This window comes from Oratosquilla oratoria, chromosome 1, assembly GCF_046742065.1.
Source record: "Oratosquilla oratoria isolate Oo_2021 chromosome 1, ASM4674206v1, whole genome shotgun sequence".
Taxonomy (NCBI): Eukaryota; Metazoa; Arthropoda; class Malacostraca; order Stomatopoda; family Squillidae; genus Oratosquilla; species Oratosquilla oratoria.
In genome coordinates, this window is record NC_134777.1 from 117,264,895 (window position 1) to 117,282,871 (window position 17,977).

Sequence of the window (17,977 nt, forward strand, 5' to 3'; positions counted from 1 at the left end):
AGAACGAAATGATAATAGAAAGTGAGTGAAAACTAAATAAAACTAAAAATGGAGGTGGCAGTCATGGTATCCGCTAAAGAATAGAAAAATGTTGAAGCAAATCTGTCGAGCAAATAGATTTTCCTTATGTTATTGAAACTCACTACCTGTCTCTTTTTCAATTATATGTGAGATAACGCGTATTGGTATGATTATATATATATATATATATATATATATATATATATATATATATATATACATACATATACCTAAGGATTTTTCCCCCTACGCGGGGAGTAGCCAAAAAGAAAAAGGCTTAGAAACCACTCCCACCCATTCCATTTCCTATATATTCCACTCCCCTCCATCCTCCTCCCTCCCTCTTATCTTGGCACCTCCTGGATGACGGGTCATCCCTGCATCCTGTCCACTGCCCTGGGTCAGAAGCAGTGTCGCAAGTCACAGGACATCCACAGCAAGGCCGCTTCGTAAATTCGGCGACCCCCCTCTCCGTCCCCCCATGAATGGAGAGTGGTTGTATATAGATGATGTTGTGATAGCATGAGGTGGAATGGGCGTGTGGATGGGGGGTGAGGTAGTATGTGTGAGCAAAATTTGACGCAGCCCGAAGGGATTTCTCCCCGTCCTCTCCTTTTATGCAATGGGGGGACGGAGAGGGGGGTCGCCGATTAAATGAAGCGGCCTTGCTGTGGATGTGCTGTGTCTTGCTACACTGCTTCTGACCCAGGGCAGTGGACAAGGTGCAGGGATGACCCGTCATTCAGGAGGTGATAAGATAAGAGGGAGGGTGGAGGGGTGTGGAGTGTATTCAGGGATGGACTGGGTGGGAATGATTTTATGCCTTTTTCTTTTTGGCTACCCCCCTTGTAAGGGGGAAAAAGCCTTGGTATATGTATGTATGTATGATATATATATATATATATATATATATATATATATATATATATATATATATATATATATATATATATATATATATATATATATATATATATATATATGTTTGTATACCGCGGGAGTAAATTTTCTCTTAGGCAGGCTTGGTTAAAAGCAACTGCAAATTCAGCACTGATCAATTTCTTCTTCAGAGTTTCCAACTTCCTGAAGGTATCCTTTATAGCAAGGGGTAAAGGAAAGAGAAGATTTCCTATTCCGGTCATTATTGACGTTTCGACTCTACCTGAGTCATTATCAAAATACAAAGATGGAACAAATGCAAGAGTTTATATATTACAAAGATACAGAAAAACAGCGTGTGATTGGCTGTTTTTCTGTATCTTTTTAATATATAAACTCTTGCATTTGTTCCATCTTTGTATTTTGATAATGACTCAGGTAGAGTCGAAACGTCAATAATGACCGGAATAGGAAATCTTCTCTTTCCTTTACCCCTTGCTATAAAGGATACCTTCAGGAAGTTGGAAACTCTGAAGAAGAAATTGATCAGTGCTGAATTTGCAGTTGCTTTTAACCAAGCCTGCCTAAGAGAAAATATACAAATATGTATATATATATATATATATATATATATATATGTACATATATATAATATATATATATATATATATATATATATATATATATTATATTATATATATACATATATATATACTATATATATATATATATACATATATAATATATATATATATATATATATATATATATATATATATGCAAGCAATCACATCACCGTGATACAGAAATACAAAATAACCACAGGAGAAGGGAAACTTGTAGACAGTAAGTACTTTCGTATATTACATTTAGTCTGAAGATATAATATACGAAAGTACTTCTTGTCTACAAGTTTCACTTCTCCTGTGGTTATTTTGCATATATATATATGTATGTATATATATATATATATATATATATATATATATATATATATTACATATATATATATATTACATATATTAATCTATGAGAAAGATACGAATTCATTCGTTTATTCAGTTATTTACTTAATTTAGATTAGATTTATTGTCATTAACATCTATAAAGAAGAAAATTTCCAAAATAGGTTCTTCGTAGCAGCAAAATCGTCACCTTTTCCCTAATTACAGAGACAGCCAAAGCAAGTGGAATTCACATGTAGCAGTTGTGATCGACGCTTCGAATCTTCGAATCGAAATTGAATCCGAACAAACCAGCAGATAGACAATTACTTATTTATCTATTTTTCATTATATGATCAGCAGACAATTATTGTGACAATTTTAATTTCAACAAAATATTATAGCATGACCATTGTTATCTGTTATTTACCATATGAATCATATCTATATAACGGTCAATGTTTTGTCCAAACGCGCCGTCCAAACTATCAGTTTCACTTGTTTTTCGTGTTTTGAATGTGATACAAGACACTAACTTAATTATCGCGTGATCTGTAGTTATTAGGAATAATTAGTGATATGAATTGAAAACTTGAGTAATTACTAAGTGTCGGGTTGTGTTTAATAGGACGGAAATGAACATGAATTTGAATTTCCTGTTTACACGAACGCCTGCACTTCTACAATATCAGGAAGTAAGGTATTTACTGCTTTTTAAGCTGTTGTGACATTTTGTTTTAAGTTAATTATCAATGATATAACACTGATAAGGAAGCTAGTCATATATTGATTAAAATTATGACAATTTTAGATAGAAAACGATCTTCCAGTCGTTTCCCATTTTCAATGGACGATTTATTAGTAACATGTTTACAGTAGAAATATTCTTGAAAATTTATATGTTGTGATTTAGAAATGTATGATTTCTACGCGTTTGAATATTATCTAGAGAAGAAGAAGGTGGACAAATAATGCTAATAGAAGAAACTAGATTTGCGTCTCAAAGAACCTGAAAGGTGGGAAAGGAGGAAAATAAAATATCCCTAGGGATTTTTATATTTCAAATAAATAAATGAACAAGTAAATGTGTAAATAAGAAATATTTTCCCTAAAGAACATTGTTCATGATTGGATGGAAATGTATATCATTTTTAGTTACTATGCTTAACGAAATTTTGTATTTTTTCTTTTAAATCTTGAAGATAACGTGTGTGACGTCATGTCGACTGCGACATTTTCTTTAAATTTTCCAGAATTTAATTTTCTTTTCTTAAATAATGAGATCATTGTATCTAGTATGTGGCGTCATATCGACTTCAATTACATTTTTTAACATTTTGGGACAGATATTGTTTAACTGAAGATTTTATTAATTAATTAATTAATTTAGTTTTTATTCACTGGGCCCTTTTCCACTGCTCTCTAGATGACGTATTTTTTCACAGCGATTTTTTATGATGTATACCATAGAGGGTTAGGTCAGGTTAAGTCAGGTTAGGTTAAGTTAGGTTAATACGGGAATTCGGGAAATAGACTCGATGGGAAAGAATTATTTCGTGATAACTTGACGGTTTCATCCTGTTGGTTGCCAATTCGCCAATAATCCTGACCACTATACTACATCATATCCGTAGTCTACCAATTTACGTCATGGCGAAACTTCCCAAAGGTGGAAAAAATAGACTTTATTAAATAGAGCTTTGTAGCCACTAAATATTTTCACTTGAAATCGAATTATCAAAGGATTTACAAAGGATTACAAAGGCGGAGCATGCCGACAGGAGACCTTTTGGTCCATATCTAGGTCGGATGCGAAAAAAAATCATATTAATAATAAAATAATAAATAAAAACTATGATAATGTAAATAACAAATAAAATACATAAATAAATGCATAGGTATAGTTAAATAATAAACAAACAGGTAAATAGTAAATAATAATAAATTGACATATAACTAATAATAAATAAAAATCAGACAGACAAATGATAACAAAACAAAAACAAATAATATAAGATAAATTATAATCATTACAGCATCTTACTTAGGTATTTATCTAAATTATTCTTAAAGCTTCGAACTGAACTACATTGCACTACCTGTGCAGGAAGTTTATTCCATTCATTAACTACACGGTTGGCAAAGTTGTTTCTACCTACTTCCAAATTGAATCTATTTCCGGAGAGTTTAAGACCATTGTTTCTTCTCTGATTCTCATTCAATGTAAAAATTTGGTCACTTTTGATGTTGTCAATTCCCTTTAGAATTTTAAAGACCTGTATCAAGTCACCTCTGAGTCTACGCTTTTTTAGGGAAAACAGATTCATGTGTTTTAGTCGATTTTCGTATGATTTATTTTTTATATTTGGAATCAGTTTTGTGGCTCGCCGTTGTACTCTTTCCAATCTGTCAATGTCTTTAATGAGATTCGGTGACCATACGGAAACAGCATATTCCAAATGTGGACGAACTAACGATTTATATAGCTTGTTAATGAGTGATGGACTTTTGAAATCAAAAGATCGCGCAATCAGTCCTAGAATCTTATTTGCTTTCTTATTTGCTTGCTTTATCACTGACTTACCTGTCGCACGTTGTGTACAAGAAGAACATAACGAAGATTTGGCGATGATGAAAAATCTGTAGCTCCAGATTGATGCTGTCATGGAGAAAATAATATAAATAACGATACAAGAGAGTCAGGATTATTCTGTATACAAGTGCTATATATATATATATATATATATATATATATATATATATATATATATATATAGGCTATATATTACGTGTGTGTGTGTTTTATATATATAAATATATATATATATATGTATACATATGTATATATATATATGTGTGTGTATATATATGTATGAATATATATATATATATGTTTATATATATATATATATGTATATATATATATATACATATATATATATATATATATATATATATATATATGTGTGTGTGTGTGTGTGTGTGTGTGTGTGTGTGTGTGTGTGTGTGTGTGTGTGTGTGTGTGTGTGTATTACTAAAGCAAATACGATAAGTAATATTTTCTTTATTAATATCATGAGGTTAATCACTCTTCTATAGTGATGTCATATTGCCTGGTCATTTAGAGATCTGAGTTTTATCCTGGTATGAGGTAACTAGTTATTCAGTTATAATTGAATAATAGTGGAGTAATCTAAATATAATATTTGAGGATTATGACCCAAGGCACAGTTGGTAAGAGAACGAATCAGAGATTCAGAGGCCCAGGTTCGAGTCCTGCTTATACACACAAACATTTACTCATATACAGTCTAGCTGTTCACTAGTTTAGATCCCACGATGCACTAGGTTACTAATAACTAGTTATTAGTTGTATTGGTCGGTGTATAAGACGCATACCTAATTTACAAGGATATTTTGTTTCCTTATACATTCATTGATTATATGTATAAATATATGAAGAATATATAATAAGAAATAGGTATATAAAGAATAATTATATAGGTATACAATAATATATAGTAATAAATATATAGATATATAGAAAAGTGGTTTTGTAGGGAAAATGTATGAATCTGTGTATGATATAGAATATTGTGATAGATTCAAGGCATTTTTTCTATCTTTTTGAATGTAAATAGAAGGCGTCTTATATGCCCGTAAATAACATAGTTTTTGCTTAGAGACTGTGTCTTAGTCTTCTGTGGCTTACTTACTACTGCGATGTAGGTGACTAAGGTCGTGTTGATCTTTTTGTTGATGTCCAACAGACGGATCCCCCCGAATTCAGACATATAAACCACTTTGTCACCTGAAAAAATCAGGATTTTTTTTATTTATCTTTTATTTCTTATTTTATTTTATTCATTTATTTATTTATTTATTTATTGTAAAATGGGGACCAAGAATTTCGGGAAAAGGTGGGCTAAATTAAAAATATTGTATATATATGGTTAATGGTATGGGGCTATATCACAATACACACTTCAAATTAACCGCTTAGGTACATATTTACATTACATCGAGTTACATTTTCGACTTCCACGCTGATATTCTGTAACCTAAATGTTTAGCGTAATTATACAGGACGCCCATGGCCGTATGATTTTTATTTTATTTTATATTTATTTTATTTATTTATTTTAATTTTTTATTTGTTTATTTTCTTACCTGCCACCCAGTGTGCATGGCTTGTCATAGGTTTGAGGCTTGGGTTTTTAAGATCCTCAATAAGAAGCCTCCTGCCGTAGAAAGGAGGGATCTGCATGGGTCCTAAAATAAGGACGGCGGTCGTCACCATCAGCAGAACGAAGGCGATGATGCCGAGGGCGATCAAGACGCCTCGCCAGTTCTTCTTGGCCGACATGTCGTCCTGTTTTCCTGGCTAGGAAATGGAGTGGTGGTATTTTGTTGGAGGAAAGGCAGTGTGGAGGTCAGATTTTTCGTCGTGGTGGAGAAAATTGAGGGGGAATTGGTGGTGGTGGTGGTTGTGGTTATAGTGCTTATAACGGAGTTTGAGTATCCGTTGGACATGCGTTATGTGAAAATAATAAGGGGATAATAGAAAATGGGAATTTTGTGAAAGTGCGAAAATGTAGCGGTGATATAGATTATATTGTAGTGATAAAAATATGTGATTTTTTTTTAATGTAGCCGAATATATGTACATAATGATGTTTTATGTACGAGTTGAATGTTGTTCAAATATTAGTTCATACCGCGAATATCAATTAAAATTCGGATGGCAATGCCATTTATCACATAATTTGTTATTTTTTCCCAATATTGTCCATTCACAAAGAATTTGTATTTCACCATGGTTTATTGGAATTATTGAAAATAACGACATTGAAGAGGAATTTCGGTAAATATTGAATCAGTTTCATAAGTTTAATTTTCCAAGCGACATGACGTCATGGCGCGCCAAAGTCACGCCATATCAGAGTAAGCACGAAGAATAGGAAAATTCCAAGGTTGTGATTTTGTATTATGAAGCAGCAGCAAAACGGTTGTAAGTGGAAGCCACAATTCGTTAAATTATGATTAATTCATATATCTTGTATTATGTGATTTTGTGTATGTATGAGATTTTTTTGCTTATATGTGTGCGTGTATGTGAATATGATTATACAAAAAACGTTGTCAATTAGTAATTATGAAAACGGTTATTCATGAAATGTGTGAATTTGCAAAGCATAAATGCAAAGGAAATTGTAAAAAATTAAGCTTGATAGGAAAAAATATAAAATCATGCGTTCGTTTTAGATGCAGGTTTTGGGATTTCAAAGGAAATGTGTTGTGAGTTGTTATAGGTGAACACAGAGAGAGAAAGGGAGAGAAAAAAGGCAAAGCCAGGAGTTAGCAAAGCTCTCATGGGAAAAAAGACACAATCTTAAATCTAGCAATTGCGACATTGTTGTCATGCCTGTAGACAAAATGTTATTGACATAAACAGTGTTTTTATGCCAAATGCATTTACGATCATTCTTGGTGTCAACACAGTTTTAAAATCGGAAATCTTTAAATCGTTATTATGGAGAAAAGGTTAAATATAATTCTACAATAAAACAAAACTGGCCATCGCGGATATTCCCGCCAAAAATGAGGTGCTTCACGCGTCATGGCGACCGTTAATAAGAGGATAAATCTAGCGGTTTCTGTGCCAGTCACTCGGCACTAAAGTTAGCGGTTTCTGCGTCAGTTACTCGACACATTGGTTATGTCGACATTTATCGTCTCCTACGTGGGGAGACAGGAGGTGAAAGACAACGTCTTACGGAACGGAGAAGCAAAGTTAGTATGATTAATTATATTATTGCCAGCAGGAAGAGCAGATGACTGGGGTGGATTACAAGAGCCAAAAGTACACTTCAAATGCTGATACTTCAGTACATGTACTTGTTGCATCTTCTGTTTACGTAGTCTTGTCATCATCATCATCATCATCATCATCATCATCATCATCATCATCATCATCATCATCATCATCATTATCACCATCATTACCATCATTGTCATCATCATCATCATCATCATCATCATCATCATCATCATCATCATCATCATCATCATCATCATCATCATCATCATCATCATCATCATCATCATCATCATCATCATCATCATCATAATCATCATGATCCTCATCATCATCGTCATCATCATCACCATCACCACCATGATCATGATCATGATGATTATAATCGTCATTACCACCACCATCATCATCATCATCATCATCATCATCATCACCATCATCATTATCATCATTATCATCATCTTTACCATCATTGTTGTCATCATCATCATCATCATCATCATCATCATCATCATCATCATCATCATCATTATAATTTAACTTCCCTAGTGATTCTATAATTATTAGTGACTTCTATATCATTGGCGATATGCAGTGAAAAATAATGGAATACTAATGCATTTTTCACGAGTTTTGGTATGTTTTATGATCCTTTATAAAATGTTCCTGAGATTTCCAGTTATTTGAAAAAAAAAAAAAATACCAAAGAAAACGAGATTTTGATCATTCGCCACAATTCTATTAATACTTTTTTAATAATTTTGTAATCAACAATTTTCAGTTATACTCGCCTTGTGTTGATCATAATAAAATATATAAAGAATATCAACTGTCTTTATGGGGATATTATTAAAGCCTGCACGACAGCCAAGATTTGAATTTCTTGTGTCGGTTACAGCAGTTGGTCGTTTCCCGCCAAAAGAGATAAGGGAAGCATTGACCAAATAGATAGATAAATGAATATATGAATGACCAAGTTAATACATAGAAAAAATTACTCGTGTATACAAGGTGTATTTCTTTAGACTATTTACTATAAAGTCCTTAATAATACAAAAAATTTGTTCAACCACATTTTATATATGTATGTAAACAATATATAAATATATATATATATATATATAAATATATATATGTATTATATATATATATATATATATATATATATATATATATAGAGAGAGAGAGAGAGAGAGAGAGAGAGAGAGAAGAGTGAGGGAGAGAGTGCGGGATTCGAACCCGTAGCAATCAAGATTACATTACCTTCTGGATGCCCATTGGGTCCACCACCTGGATGGTGTTGTCGGGCTGAACTTTCCAGTCATTCTGTTCCATGCTGTTGGATATCATCTCCTATCTGCCGGAAGAAAGAAAACGGAGTGTCAGCCATTCCTTTGCACCAGGTGTCGGGGGGAGGGGAGGAAGGGGGAAGGGGAGGGGGAAATGAGGAGAGGATGGGGGAGAGGGCGAGGGTGAATGGGGGAGGGGATGGGGTGGGGGAAATAGGTAGGGGAGGGGTAGAGGGGAATGGAGAGGGGGGAATGGGGAGGAAATGTGGTGGGAGAGAGGGGAACGGAGAGGGAGAGGGGGAATGGGGGGAGGAGATGGTGGGGGAGAGGGGAACGGAGAGGGGGAGTGGGAAGGGGGGTAAGGGGAAGGGGGAAATGAGGAGAGGATGGGTGAAATTGATAGGGGATGGGGGGAGAGGGGGATGACAGACCGGGGAGGGGGAATGGGGGAAGGGATGGGGTGGGGGAAGGGGGAGAATGCGTTGGGGTGACCTTTTGGTCTTTCTCGAGGCTGGGTGACGAAGTAGATGAAGAGGTAGATAAATATGACTCAGTGAGTATAAATAAATACAAATTGTTAAATACATAGATGAATCGACATATATCAAAATTAAATAAATAAATAAATAAATAGATAAATAAATAAAGGAATAAATTTAATAATGACTTAAAATACATTGGAGCATATTGCATATAGAGTGAAATTACATTAGAAAAAATAATTTTGATTATTACGATCGACGTGTATAGAAACATAGAAACAACATATAGCGTCCATCACATCCCAGTGGTCCTGCACGGGACCACAAAGGTCATAGATTTTGTTCACCTTGAGCAACGCCTTCGTGATCCTTTTTACTCGCTGTGTTACTAAGGTTCCTTAATATATGGAGCAACATGTTGATTCTAGTATGAAATATGTGGAGACGAAAATGTACGAGGAAGAGCCGCTAATTGGACAAAAATGGCGACGTCGATTGAGAAACATTCTTCAGCGACAAACGTCATTTGTAAAATTTCATTTTCTTTTTTCAAAACCAAGAAACACATAAACGTTCACTCCTTTTTTTACCTCGACAGGGAGCTGTCTGCCTCCGACGTCATGTTAGAGAGGTTCCATCAGTAGAAGAATGTGGAGGAGGAGGAGATAGAGATCTCGTTTGGAGATAGAGATAGACAGACGCCTTGGGAGTCACGTGGATTGATTGATTATTGCTTGCTTGCTTGCTTGGGATAAATTTATCTTGGCGTGAACGAAAATACATGTTTGAAATAGCCGTGTGTGTGTGTGTGTGTGTGTGTGTGTGTGTGTGTGTGTATGCGCGTGTGTGTGTGTGTGTGTGTGTGTGTGTGTGTGTGTGTGTGTATGTGTACGTGTGTATGCGCGTGTGTGTGTACGCGTGTATGGGAGAACGTGTGTGTGTGTGCACGTGTGTGTGTATGTGCACGTGTGCGTGTGTGTGTGTGTGCACGTGTGTATATGTGTGTACGTGTGTGTGTGTGTGTGTACGGGTTTGTGTCTGTGTGTATACGTGTGTGTGTACGTGTGTGTGTGTGTGTGTGTGTGTGTGTGTGTGTGTGTGTGTGTGTGTGTGTGTGTGTGTGTACATATCCTGTGTGCATGTGGACCGTGGTTTCTTATTTTTTCAACTCATTATTTGTGTCTTTTTTTACAGGGTAAGGATATTTTTTGGTGATAGACCGTCTCTTGTTTAACTGTAAATTGTGTATAATTACACTCAACTTTGGACATATTTTTTGGCCTACAAATGTTCTTTAACTCTTCGTAAATCGTATCTTCTTGTGTTGTATTTATGTCTGCCCTGTGCTCGTATGTACGTACATGTGTACACACGTGTGTGTGTGTGCGTGTGTGTACACGTGTGTGAGTGTGTGTGTGTGTGTACATTTGCGTGAGTGTGTGAGTGTGTGTGTGTGTATGTGCACACGTGTGTGAGTGTGTGTGTGTGTCAGGCTGTGTGCACATGATCTTGCAAGATTGTTGTCTGTAACACCATGGTTGTACTACACAGTAAACCTAATACCACAAAGGATTGCAATAACCTTGCACCTCGAGATTGTCATGAATATACAAGGAATCTATTATTCTTAATAATTAATTATTCTATTTCGTTATCATTATTATTTTTGTGATAGGTCTAAGGTAATGGTTAATTAAACTATATTATCATTATTATCATTATCATTATTATTATTATTATTATTATTATTATTATTATTATTATTATTATTATTATTATTATTATTATTATTATTATTATTATTATTATTATTATCATTATTAATATTAATATTAATATTATTATTATTATTATTATTATTATTATTATTATTATTATCAATATTAATTATATTATTATTATTATTTATTATTATTATTATTAGTATTATTATTAGTATTATTATTATTATCATTATCATCATCATCGTTCTTTTACAACTCATCCTGAGAAGCTACAAACGTCTTACTACCTGATTCCAATAACGAAATGATGAAAAAAAAAATAAAGGAAATGTGTCTGCGAAGATCAAGTTATCTTACTTGCACAGCAGAAGGAGAAACGATATGTATATTTATTATTTTTATTACTTGATGGCACAAAAGCGTTGCTTCCAATAACCAATAAATAGATCATCTAAATATTTAAATGAGGACGAGGGAGCCACAAAACCAAGCTGAAACAGCCCTGAGATCGTTTGGGATTCCGAAGAGAGCCATTAACTAAGAGAGAGAGCTCTTTATCACCGAAAAGAGGAGTGTAAAAATGGACGCTGAGGTATGGCGTTCCTTATGCATGAATACATTTGTCTGTCGAGCGCTTTTCTCTCTCCCTCTCTCTTTCTCTCTCTCTCTCTCTCATTGTGGCTTGCAAGTCGTTTGGATGCTGTGACGCGCTTTGGTAGTCATCTGTGCAGCACAGAGGTGTTGGTGGATATATAAGAAGAGACTGGTAGTGGTAGTGGTAGTACCAGTAGTGATATTGAAAGTTCTGGTACTTGCACATATAACTGTGTACATAAGATATCTCTTACACACACACACACACACACACACACACACACACACACACACACACACACACACACACACACACACACACACACACACACACACACACAACCCATTAAGCCCCTACCCACTCCCATTTCAGTTCCTGAGATGAAAGGTCATCCCTTACTCCCGTCACACTACTCGAATCGAGATGAGTGCAGGGAGACACAGCTTCTAGTTTTATCTGAGGTGCGGTTACTGCTAGTTAGAAACATCTGAACATAGGAAAAGTACATATAAACTAAGGGGGTCTAATTTCCAATCTAGAATGTGTAATAGTAATAGAGAAGGTACATCTGCTAAAGAATATTGTCAACTTTGAAGCGAATGAATAAATAGAATAATTAATTAATTACTCTAAAAGGAATAGGACTGAGATAGGACGAAGAACTAGATTAATTCTTGATTGTTAATTTAATGCAAAGACTTAGAAGAGTTAGCAAGGAAAATATAAACTAGTTTTTAATCTTATTTTATTTGTTTATTTATTCTTATTTATTCTTTTGTTTGTTTATCTTTGTTTCATTTGTTTTATTTTATTCGTTTTTATTTGCTTATTTTATTGCAATTTATTTTTTTGTCACTGTTATATATTCGTCTATCAATTTGTTTAAATTCATTCTTATTAATTTGTTATATTTCATTTATTCTAATATCTATTCTAATCTTATCAATTTATCTACATTCTTATTATGTTTAATTTAGTTTGATTTTTATATATTTGTTTTATTGACTTATTTTTGTCTATCTATTTAGTTAATGTTTTGTTTATTTTTATTATTTTTTTTTTTTTTTAGCAATGACATGGAGTTGAGAAATGTGTGTACTCTTTTCCTCAGTGTTCCGTGACCGTCTGGGATAGACGAGGTAACAAAACAGACTGTAAAACGGAACATTGAGCAGCCAAAACGACATAAAATAAAAATGGCGCGACAAACATCTTGGCCAAAGCCGCTTTCCCACTTCCCTCTGTTCGTATTTTAGCTTCACAGTACATAAGGCAAAGGTGGTTTGATATTTGGAGATTCGGAAAATGGAAGGTTGTAGTCGAAGTCGTTTCTTCTCGAACGAACACACGAACGTTGACGAAAATTTATCCCAATGTGATGAGGCCTCGGTCATGTTTTTAGATTTGGAATGTCGAGAGAACGTATTTTTCTAGATCGAAAATAGATTGATAAAATAAAAGAAATAATGATAATGATGATAATAAAATAATGATGATAATAATAATGATGGTAATAATGATGGTAATAATGATGATACTAGTAATAATTATAGTAATGATAGTGATGATAATACAATAATGATAATAATAATAATGGTAATAATGATGATAATAATAACTATAGTAATAATGGTAATAATTAATAATAATAATAATAATAATGATAATAATAGTATGATAATATACCAATAATGATAATATTTATGATAATATAACATTGATGTTGATAATGACGATATATAAGAGGTGCCAGCCACTGCCAGCCTTGCCCAACAGTTGTCATTTTAGTGGATCCATGGCCTTGACCCTAATACTTTTGACCTTGACCGGCCTTTAAAATGATGCAGGTTTTTCACTTTTGAAAGTTAGGCAGCTGACTAATTCAACCAAAAGCAATACCTCACCCCCGACTACGTACAGACTTAGCATTACGAATGGGGAATTTGAACATACCTAGGCAAAAATCAAGATAACAGGTCCATATAGAATATAAACAAATTAATAAATATATAGTTAAATTAATAAATAAATAGATAAATGAGTAAATAAATAGATAAATTAATATGTTAGCATATTAGGGATGACAGGGTACCTGCCAACAGCTACGTTCTCTTAGACAAACGCAGTGCAGCGAGGCATAGTCAGCCTTGAGTGATTTACCCCCACTGATGCACCAAAATGACAATTCCATTTCTGTATCCGAACACATATGGAGTAGGTGTGTGTTGCATGTATGCACAATATATATATATATATATATATATATATATATATATATATATATATATATATATATATATATATATATATATATATATGCAAACATTAGTGGGTTTTCCCTTCTTTTACGGGGGGTAGCCGTTTAAGATGACTACGTGAGTTATGGGTTAGCATGTTGTGATTGCTCACAAACATAATTATAATTAGTTTGTCTGCGTGGCTGAATTAATAGAAAGGAAAATATATATTTTGGAAGTGGAAGCGTGACACGGCCAAGCAGTAAATCCAACAGAGCGATGAAAAACGGAACACTAAATCACGTGCTCAGAAAATGGAAAACAAACAAGAAAAAAGAGAAAAAAGAATAAATTTTTGGTTTTGAAAAGAGGTTCTTGCCAAGCGGATAGAAAGGCATCGTAAGTTGTCGCTTGTAGCATCGGATTCTGTGTTTTGGGGAATCGGATTCTTCTGTATCGTATTGGATTCCCTTATGGGGGCCACAGTTTCCTGTACTTATACCTTGCGACGTGTGTTTCTGTATGTCGTATGTTGTTTGCGAGGCTCGTAACTTTACAGGGTCGTAATGGTCTCGCTCACGTCGTAAAGTTACGATACCACTGTAGCGCATATATATGATTTTTTTATTATTATTATCTTCGGACATCTTTTTGATGTTTGATTTTGGCTTTATTCGAGAATGAAAAATGGCCTTATTAAGTGAGGTGTGGGGGTACCTCCTCTTTCCTCCTCCTACTCCCCCTCCTCCTCCTCTTCTTCTTCCTCCTCCTTTTCCTCCTCCTCTTCTTCCTCTTCCTCCTCTTCTTTCTCCTCCTCCTCTTCTTCTTCCTCCTCCTCTTCCTCCTCCTCTTCCTCCTCCTCTTCCTCCTCCTCTTCTTCCTCCTCCTCTTCTTCCTCCTCCTCTTCTTCCTCCTCTTCTTCCTCCTCCTCCTCCTCTTCCTCCTCCTCTTCTTCCTCCTCCTCTTCCTCCTCCTCCTCCTCCTCTTCCTCCTCCAACTCCTCTTCCTCTTCATCCTCCTCCTCTTCTTCCTCCTCCTCCTCCTCCTCCTGCTCTTCTTCGTTGAGAGAGAGGAGGAAAGGGTTAATCTCGTCCTTTGATCCCATTTGCCCGGGATCTCATCCTGTGTGTGTGTATGTGACTCGCACCCGCTCATTTTTCACTCGCACTCCATCCACTCCCACTCCTCTCCCACTCCCTCCACCTGCCTCCACTTCCTCCACCTGTTCCTCCTCCTCCTCCTTCCCTTTTTCTTCATCCCTGTTCTCCTTTTCTTCTTCTTTCTCCTCCTCCTCCTCCTCCTTTTCCTCCTCCTCCTCTTCCTCCGGTTTCTCCTCTTCCTCTTTCTCCTCCTCCTTTTCTTCCTCCTCCTCCTCCTCCCCCTTTTCATCCTCCCTCTTCTGTTTCTCCCTGTTTTCCTTCTCCTCCCTCGTCTCCTTCTCCTCCTTCTCTTCCTTCTCCTCCCGCTTCATCCTCCTCCTCCACCCATTCCCCCACTTTTCCCTCCTCCCTCCTCTCCTCCTCCTTCTATTACTTCTGCTTCCTCCTCCTCCTCCACCCACGCCTCCACTTCCTTCCCTCCTCCCACTCCACGTCCTCCTCCTCCCCTTCCTCTTCCTCCCCTTCCTCTTCCTCCCCTTCCTCTTCCTCTTCCTTCCACTCCCTCCTCCCTCCCCATCCTCTTCCTCCTTCTTCCCCATCCTATTCCTCCTCCTCCCACTCCCTCCTCCTTCTTTCCTTTCCTCTCCTATTTTGCTTCCTCCTCCTCCTCTTATCTCTTGTCCTCTTCCTACTTCTCCTCCTCCTCCTCCTCCTCCTCCTCCTCCTCCTCCTCCTCCTTCTCTGCTCTTCCTCTCCCTTCTCGTCCTCTTTGCCTACCTCTTACGTGTCTTCCTTTTCCTCCTCTTCCTCCTCCCCTCTGTCCTCATCTTCCTCCTCCCCATGTCCTCCTCTTCTTCCTCCTCCTCTTAGGAAGTCCTCCACTCTTTCCTCTCCCTCCTTCCTTCCTTTCTTCCTGTCTCCCCTCCTCAGTCGTTACCGTCGTAGGATCCCGTATACTGTCTCTCCCAATCTCATCAAAACCTTGGAGAATACCATCCCCCCACCTTCTTCCACCCCCCCATCTCCCATACCTCCCCCATCTCCCATACCACCCCCTCTCCCCCTCCTTCTCTCCCCCTCCCCCTCTCTCCCTCCCCCTCTCCCCCTTTCCCCCTCAATCTCTCCCCCTCTCCTCTCTCCCTCTCCCCCTCTTCCCCTCTCCTACGGTTCCTGATCTGAGGCCAAGATGATCAGCCTAATGACAATAGCGCGGCATAAAACTGTCAGATGTGTTTCATCTCACTCGTCCACGTTGGCTCCTTCTTCGTGTCCCGAACCAAATATCTCATTTTATGTACACACACACACACACACGTACACACACACACACACACACACACACACACACACACACACACACACACACACACACACACACACACACACACACACACACACACACACACACACACACACACACACACACACACACACACACACACACACACACACACACACACACACACACACACACACACACACACACACACACATACACACGGCCCGACGGCGCAGTGGTCCGAGCTCGAATTCCGCCCAGGGCTGAAATTATATCAGCATCACACACACACACACGACCTTCATCGGCGGTTTGAAACCTTCCGCCAGCGAGTTGGACCAAGGACATGGCTATTTAAGTTTCACGCGACGTTAAATCATATACGGGTATACGTATATTAATGTGTGTATCCTTTTCCGGGGCCCCTACGGACCACCTGCACGCCCCTATTGCCTATTGTCACCGTAATAACGACATCCTCCCCCGTGGGCGTAGGCGCGCACGCGACGCCCCGCCTCCCCCCCCCGCCGCCATGCCGGGAGCGGGACGAACGCGCCCGCACGCCCTCACGCCCGCCGAGCGCCTCCGACGAGGCCCAAGGCCGAATAACTTTAGATCGGGCGTGACCCTTCGGGTATGTCACGGCTAGTTGCGCGACCGATCTTGTCTTGTCTTGTCTTGTCTCGTCTTGTCTCGTCTTGTTTTCGTTCATTTCAATGATGAAACACATGTGAATGAGTATGTGTATATATTTATAACTATATATATATATTATATATATATATATATATATATATATATACATACATATATATACATATATATATGTATATATGTATATATGTATATATATATACATATAATGTACATATATATATATACATATATATATATACATATTCATATATATATATATATATATATACATTATACATATACATGTATATACAGTATACATATACATATATATATATATATATATATACATACATATATATACATATATATACTTATATATATACATATATATATATATATATTTATATATATACATACATATATATATATATATATATATATATATATATATATATATATATATATATATTGTGGAGTATTTACCAGAAAAGCATCTATTATTCCGTCAAGACTTTTTTTCCTAACTTGATCCAGTTCCTCGATTTTAACCGGGAATGAATATGAGAATACAGAAAGCTTTACATGAAATAATGAACAAACAAGAATAAAAGTGGCCCCAAGCCGTCAGCAGGTAGATTTGATGTTAGAGAAACGGAAGAAACAACTTTGTCAATCGCAAAGTCAGTAGATATAAATAAAAGTGAGGAAATTCAGTGAGTAAGATTCAGATCGAGTAACACGTGTTTACTTATGTTTGTGTGTTTATTTGCATATCAATTAGTTTTAATATAGTCTATTGTGGTATCATATTTCCTTTCTTTCTGGCCTTGTTATGGACCTAAAGGTCGCTTGTCTCTGGTAGAAAATGGAGCGTAGATTGATCTAGGCGTTATTTTACCTCGCGATTGCTTCTTTAGCTAAAAAAAAAAAAAAAAAAAAAGTCTGTCGTTAGCCAGAATAACATATATAA

The 17,977-nt window shown here is 36.3% G+C and overlaps 1 protein-coding gene across 9 annotated transcripts in view; it reads right to left on the reverse strand.

Annotated features, from left to right (window-relative positions):
* The window catches only part of LOC143025334 (inactive dipeptidyl peptidase 10-like), a 147,068-nt gene that overhangs the window by 19,781 nt on the left and 109,310 nt on the right, over positions 1–17,977 (reverse strand). For 5 of the 9 annotated variants that reach the window (XM_076184835.1, XM_076184831.1, XM_076184842.1 and 2 more), the window contains 4 exons: positions 8,926–9,019; positions 6,015–6,228; positions 5,561–5,655; positions 4,429–4,503 (listed from right to left, as the gene is read on the reverse strand). In XM_076184835.1, the coding sequence (XP_076040950.1) occupies positions 4,429–4,503; positions 5,561–5,655; positions 6,015–6,228; positions 8,926–9,012 (471 nt within the window). In that variant the 5' untranslated portion in view covers positions 9,013–9,019. The remainder of the gene's footprint in view (positions 1–4,428; positions 4,504–5,560; positions 5,656–6,014; positions 6,229–8,925; positions 9,020–17,977) is intronic. The other 4 variants (XM_076184861.1, XM_076184870.1, XM_076184850.1 and 1 more) reach the window with 2 other exon arrangements.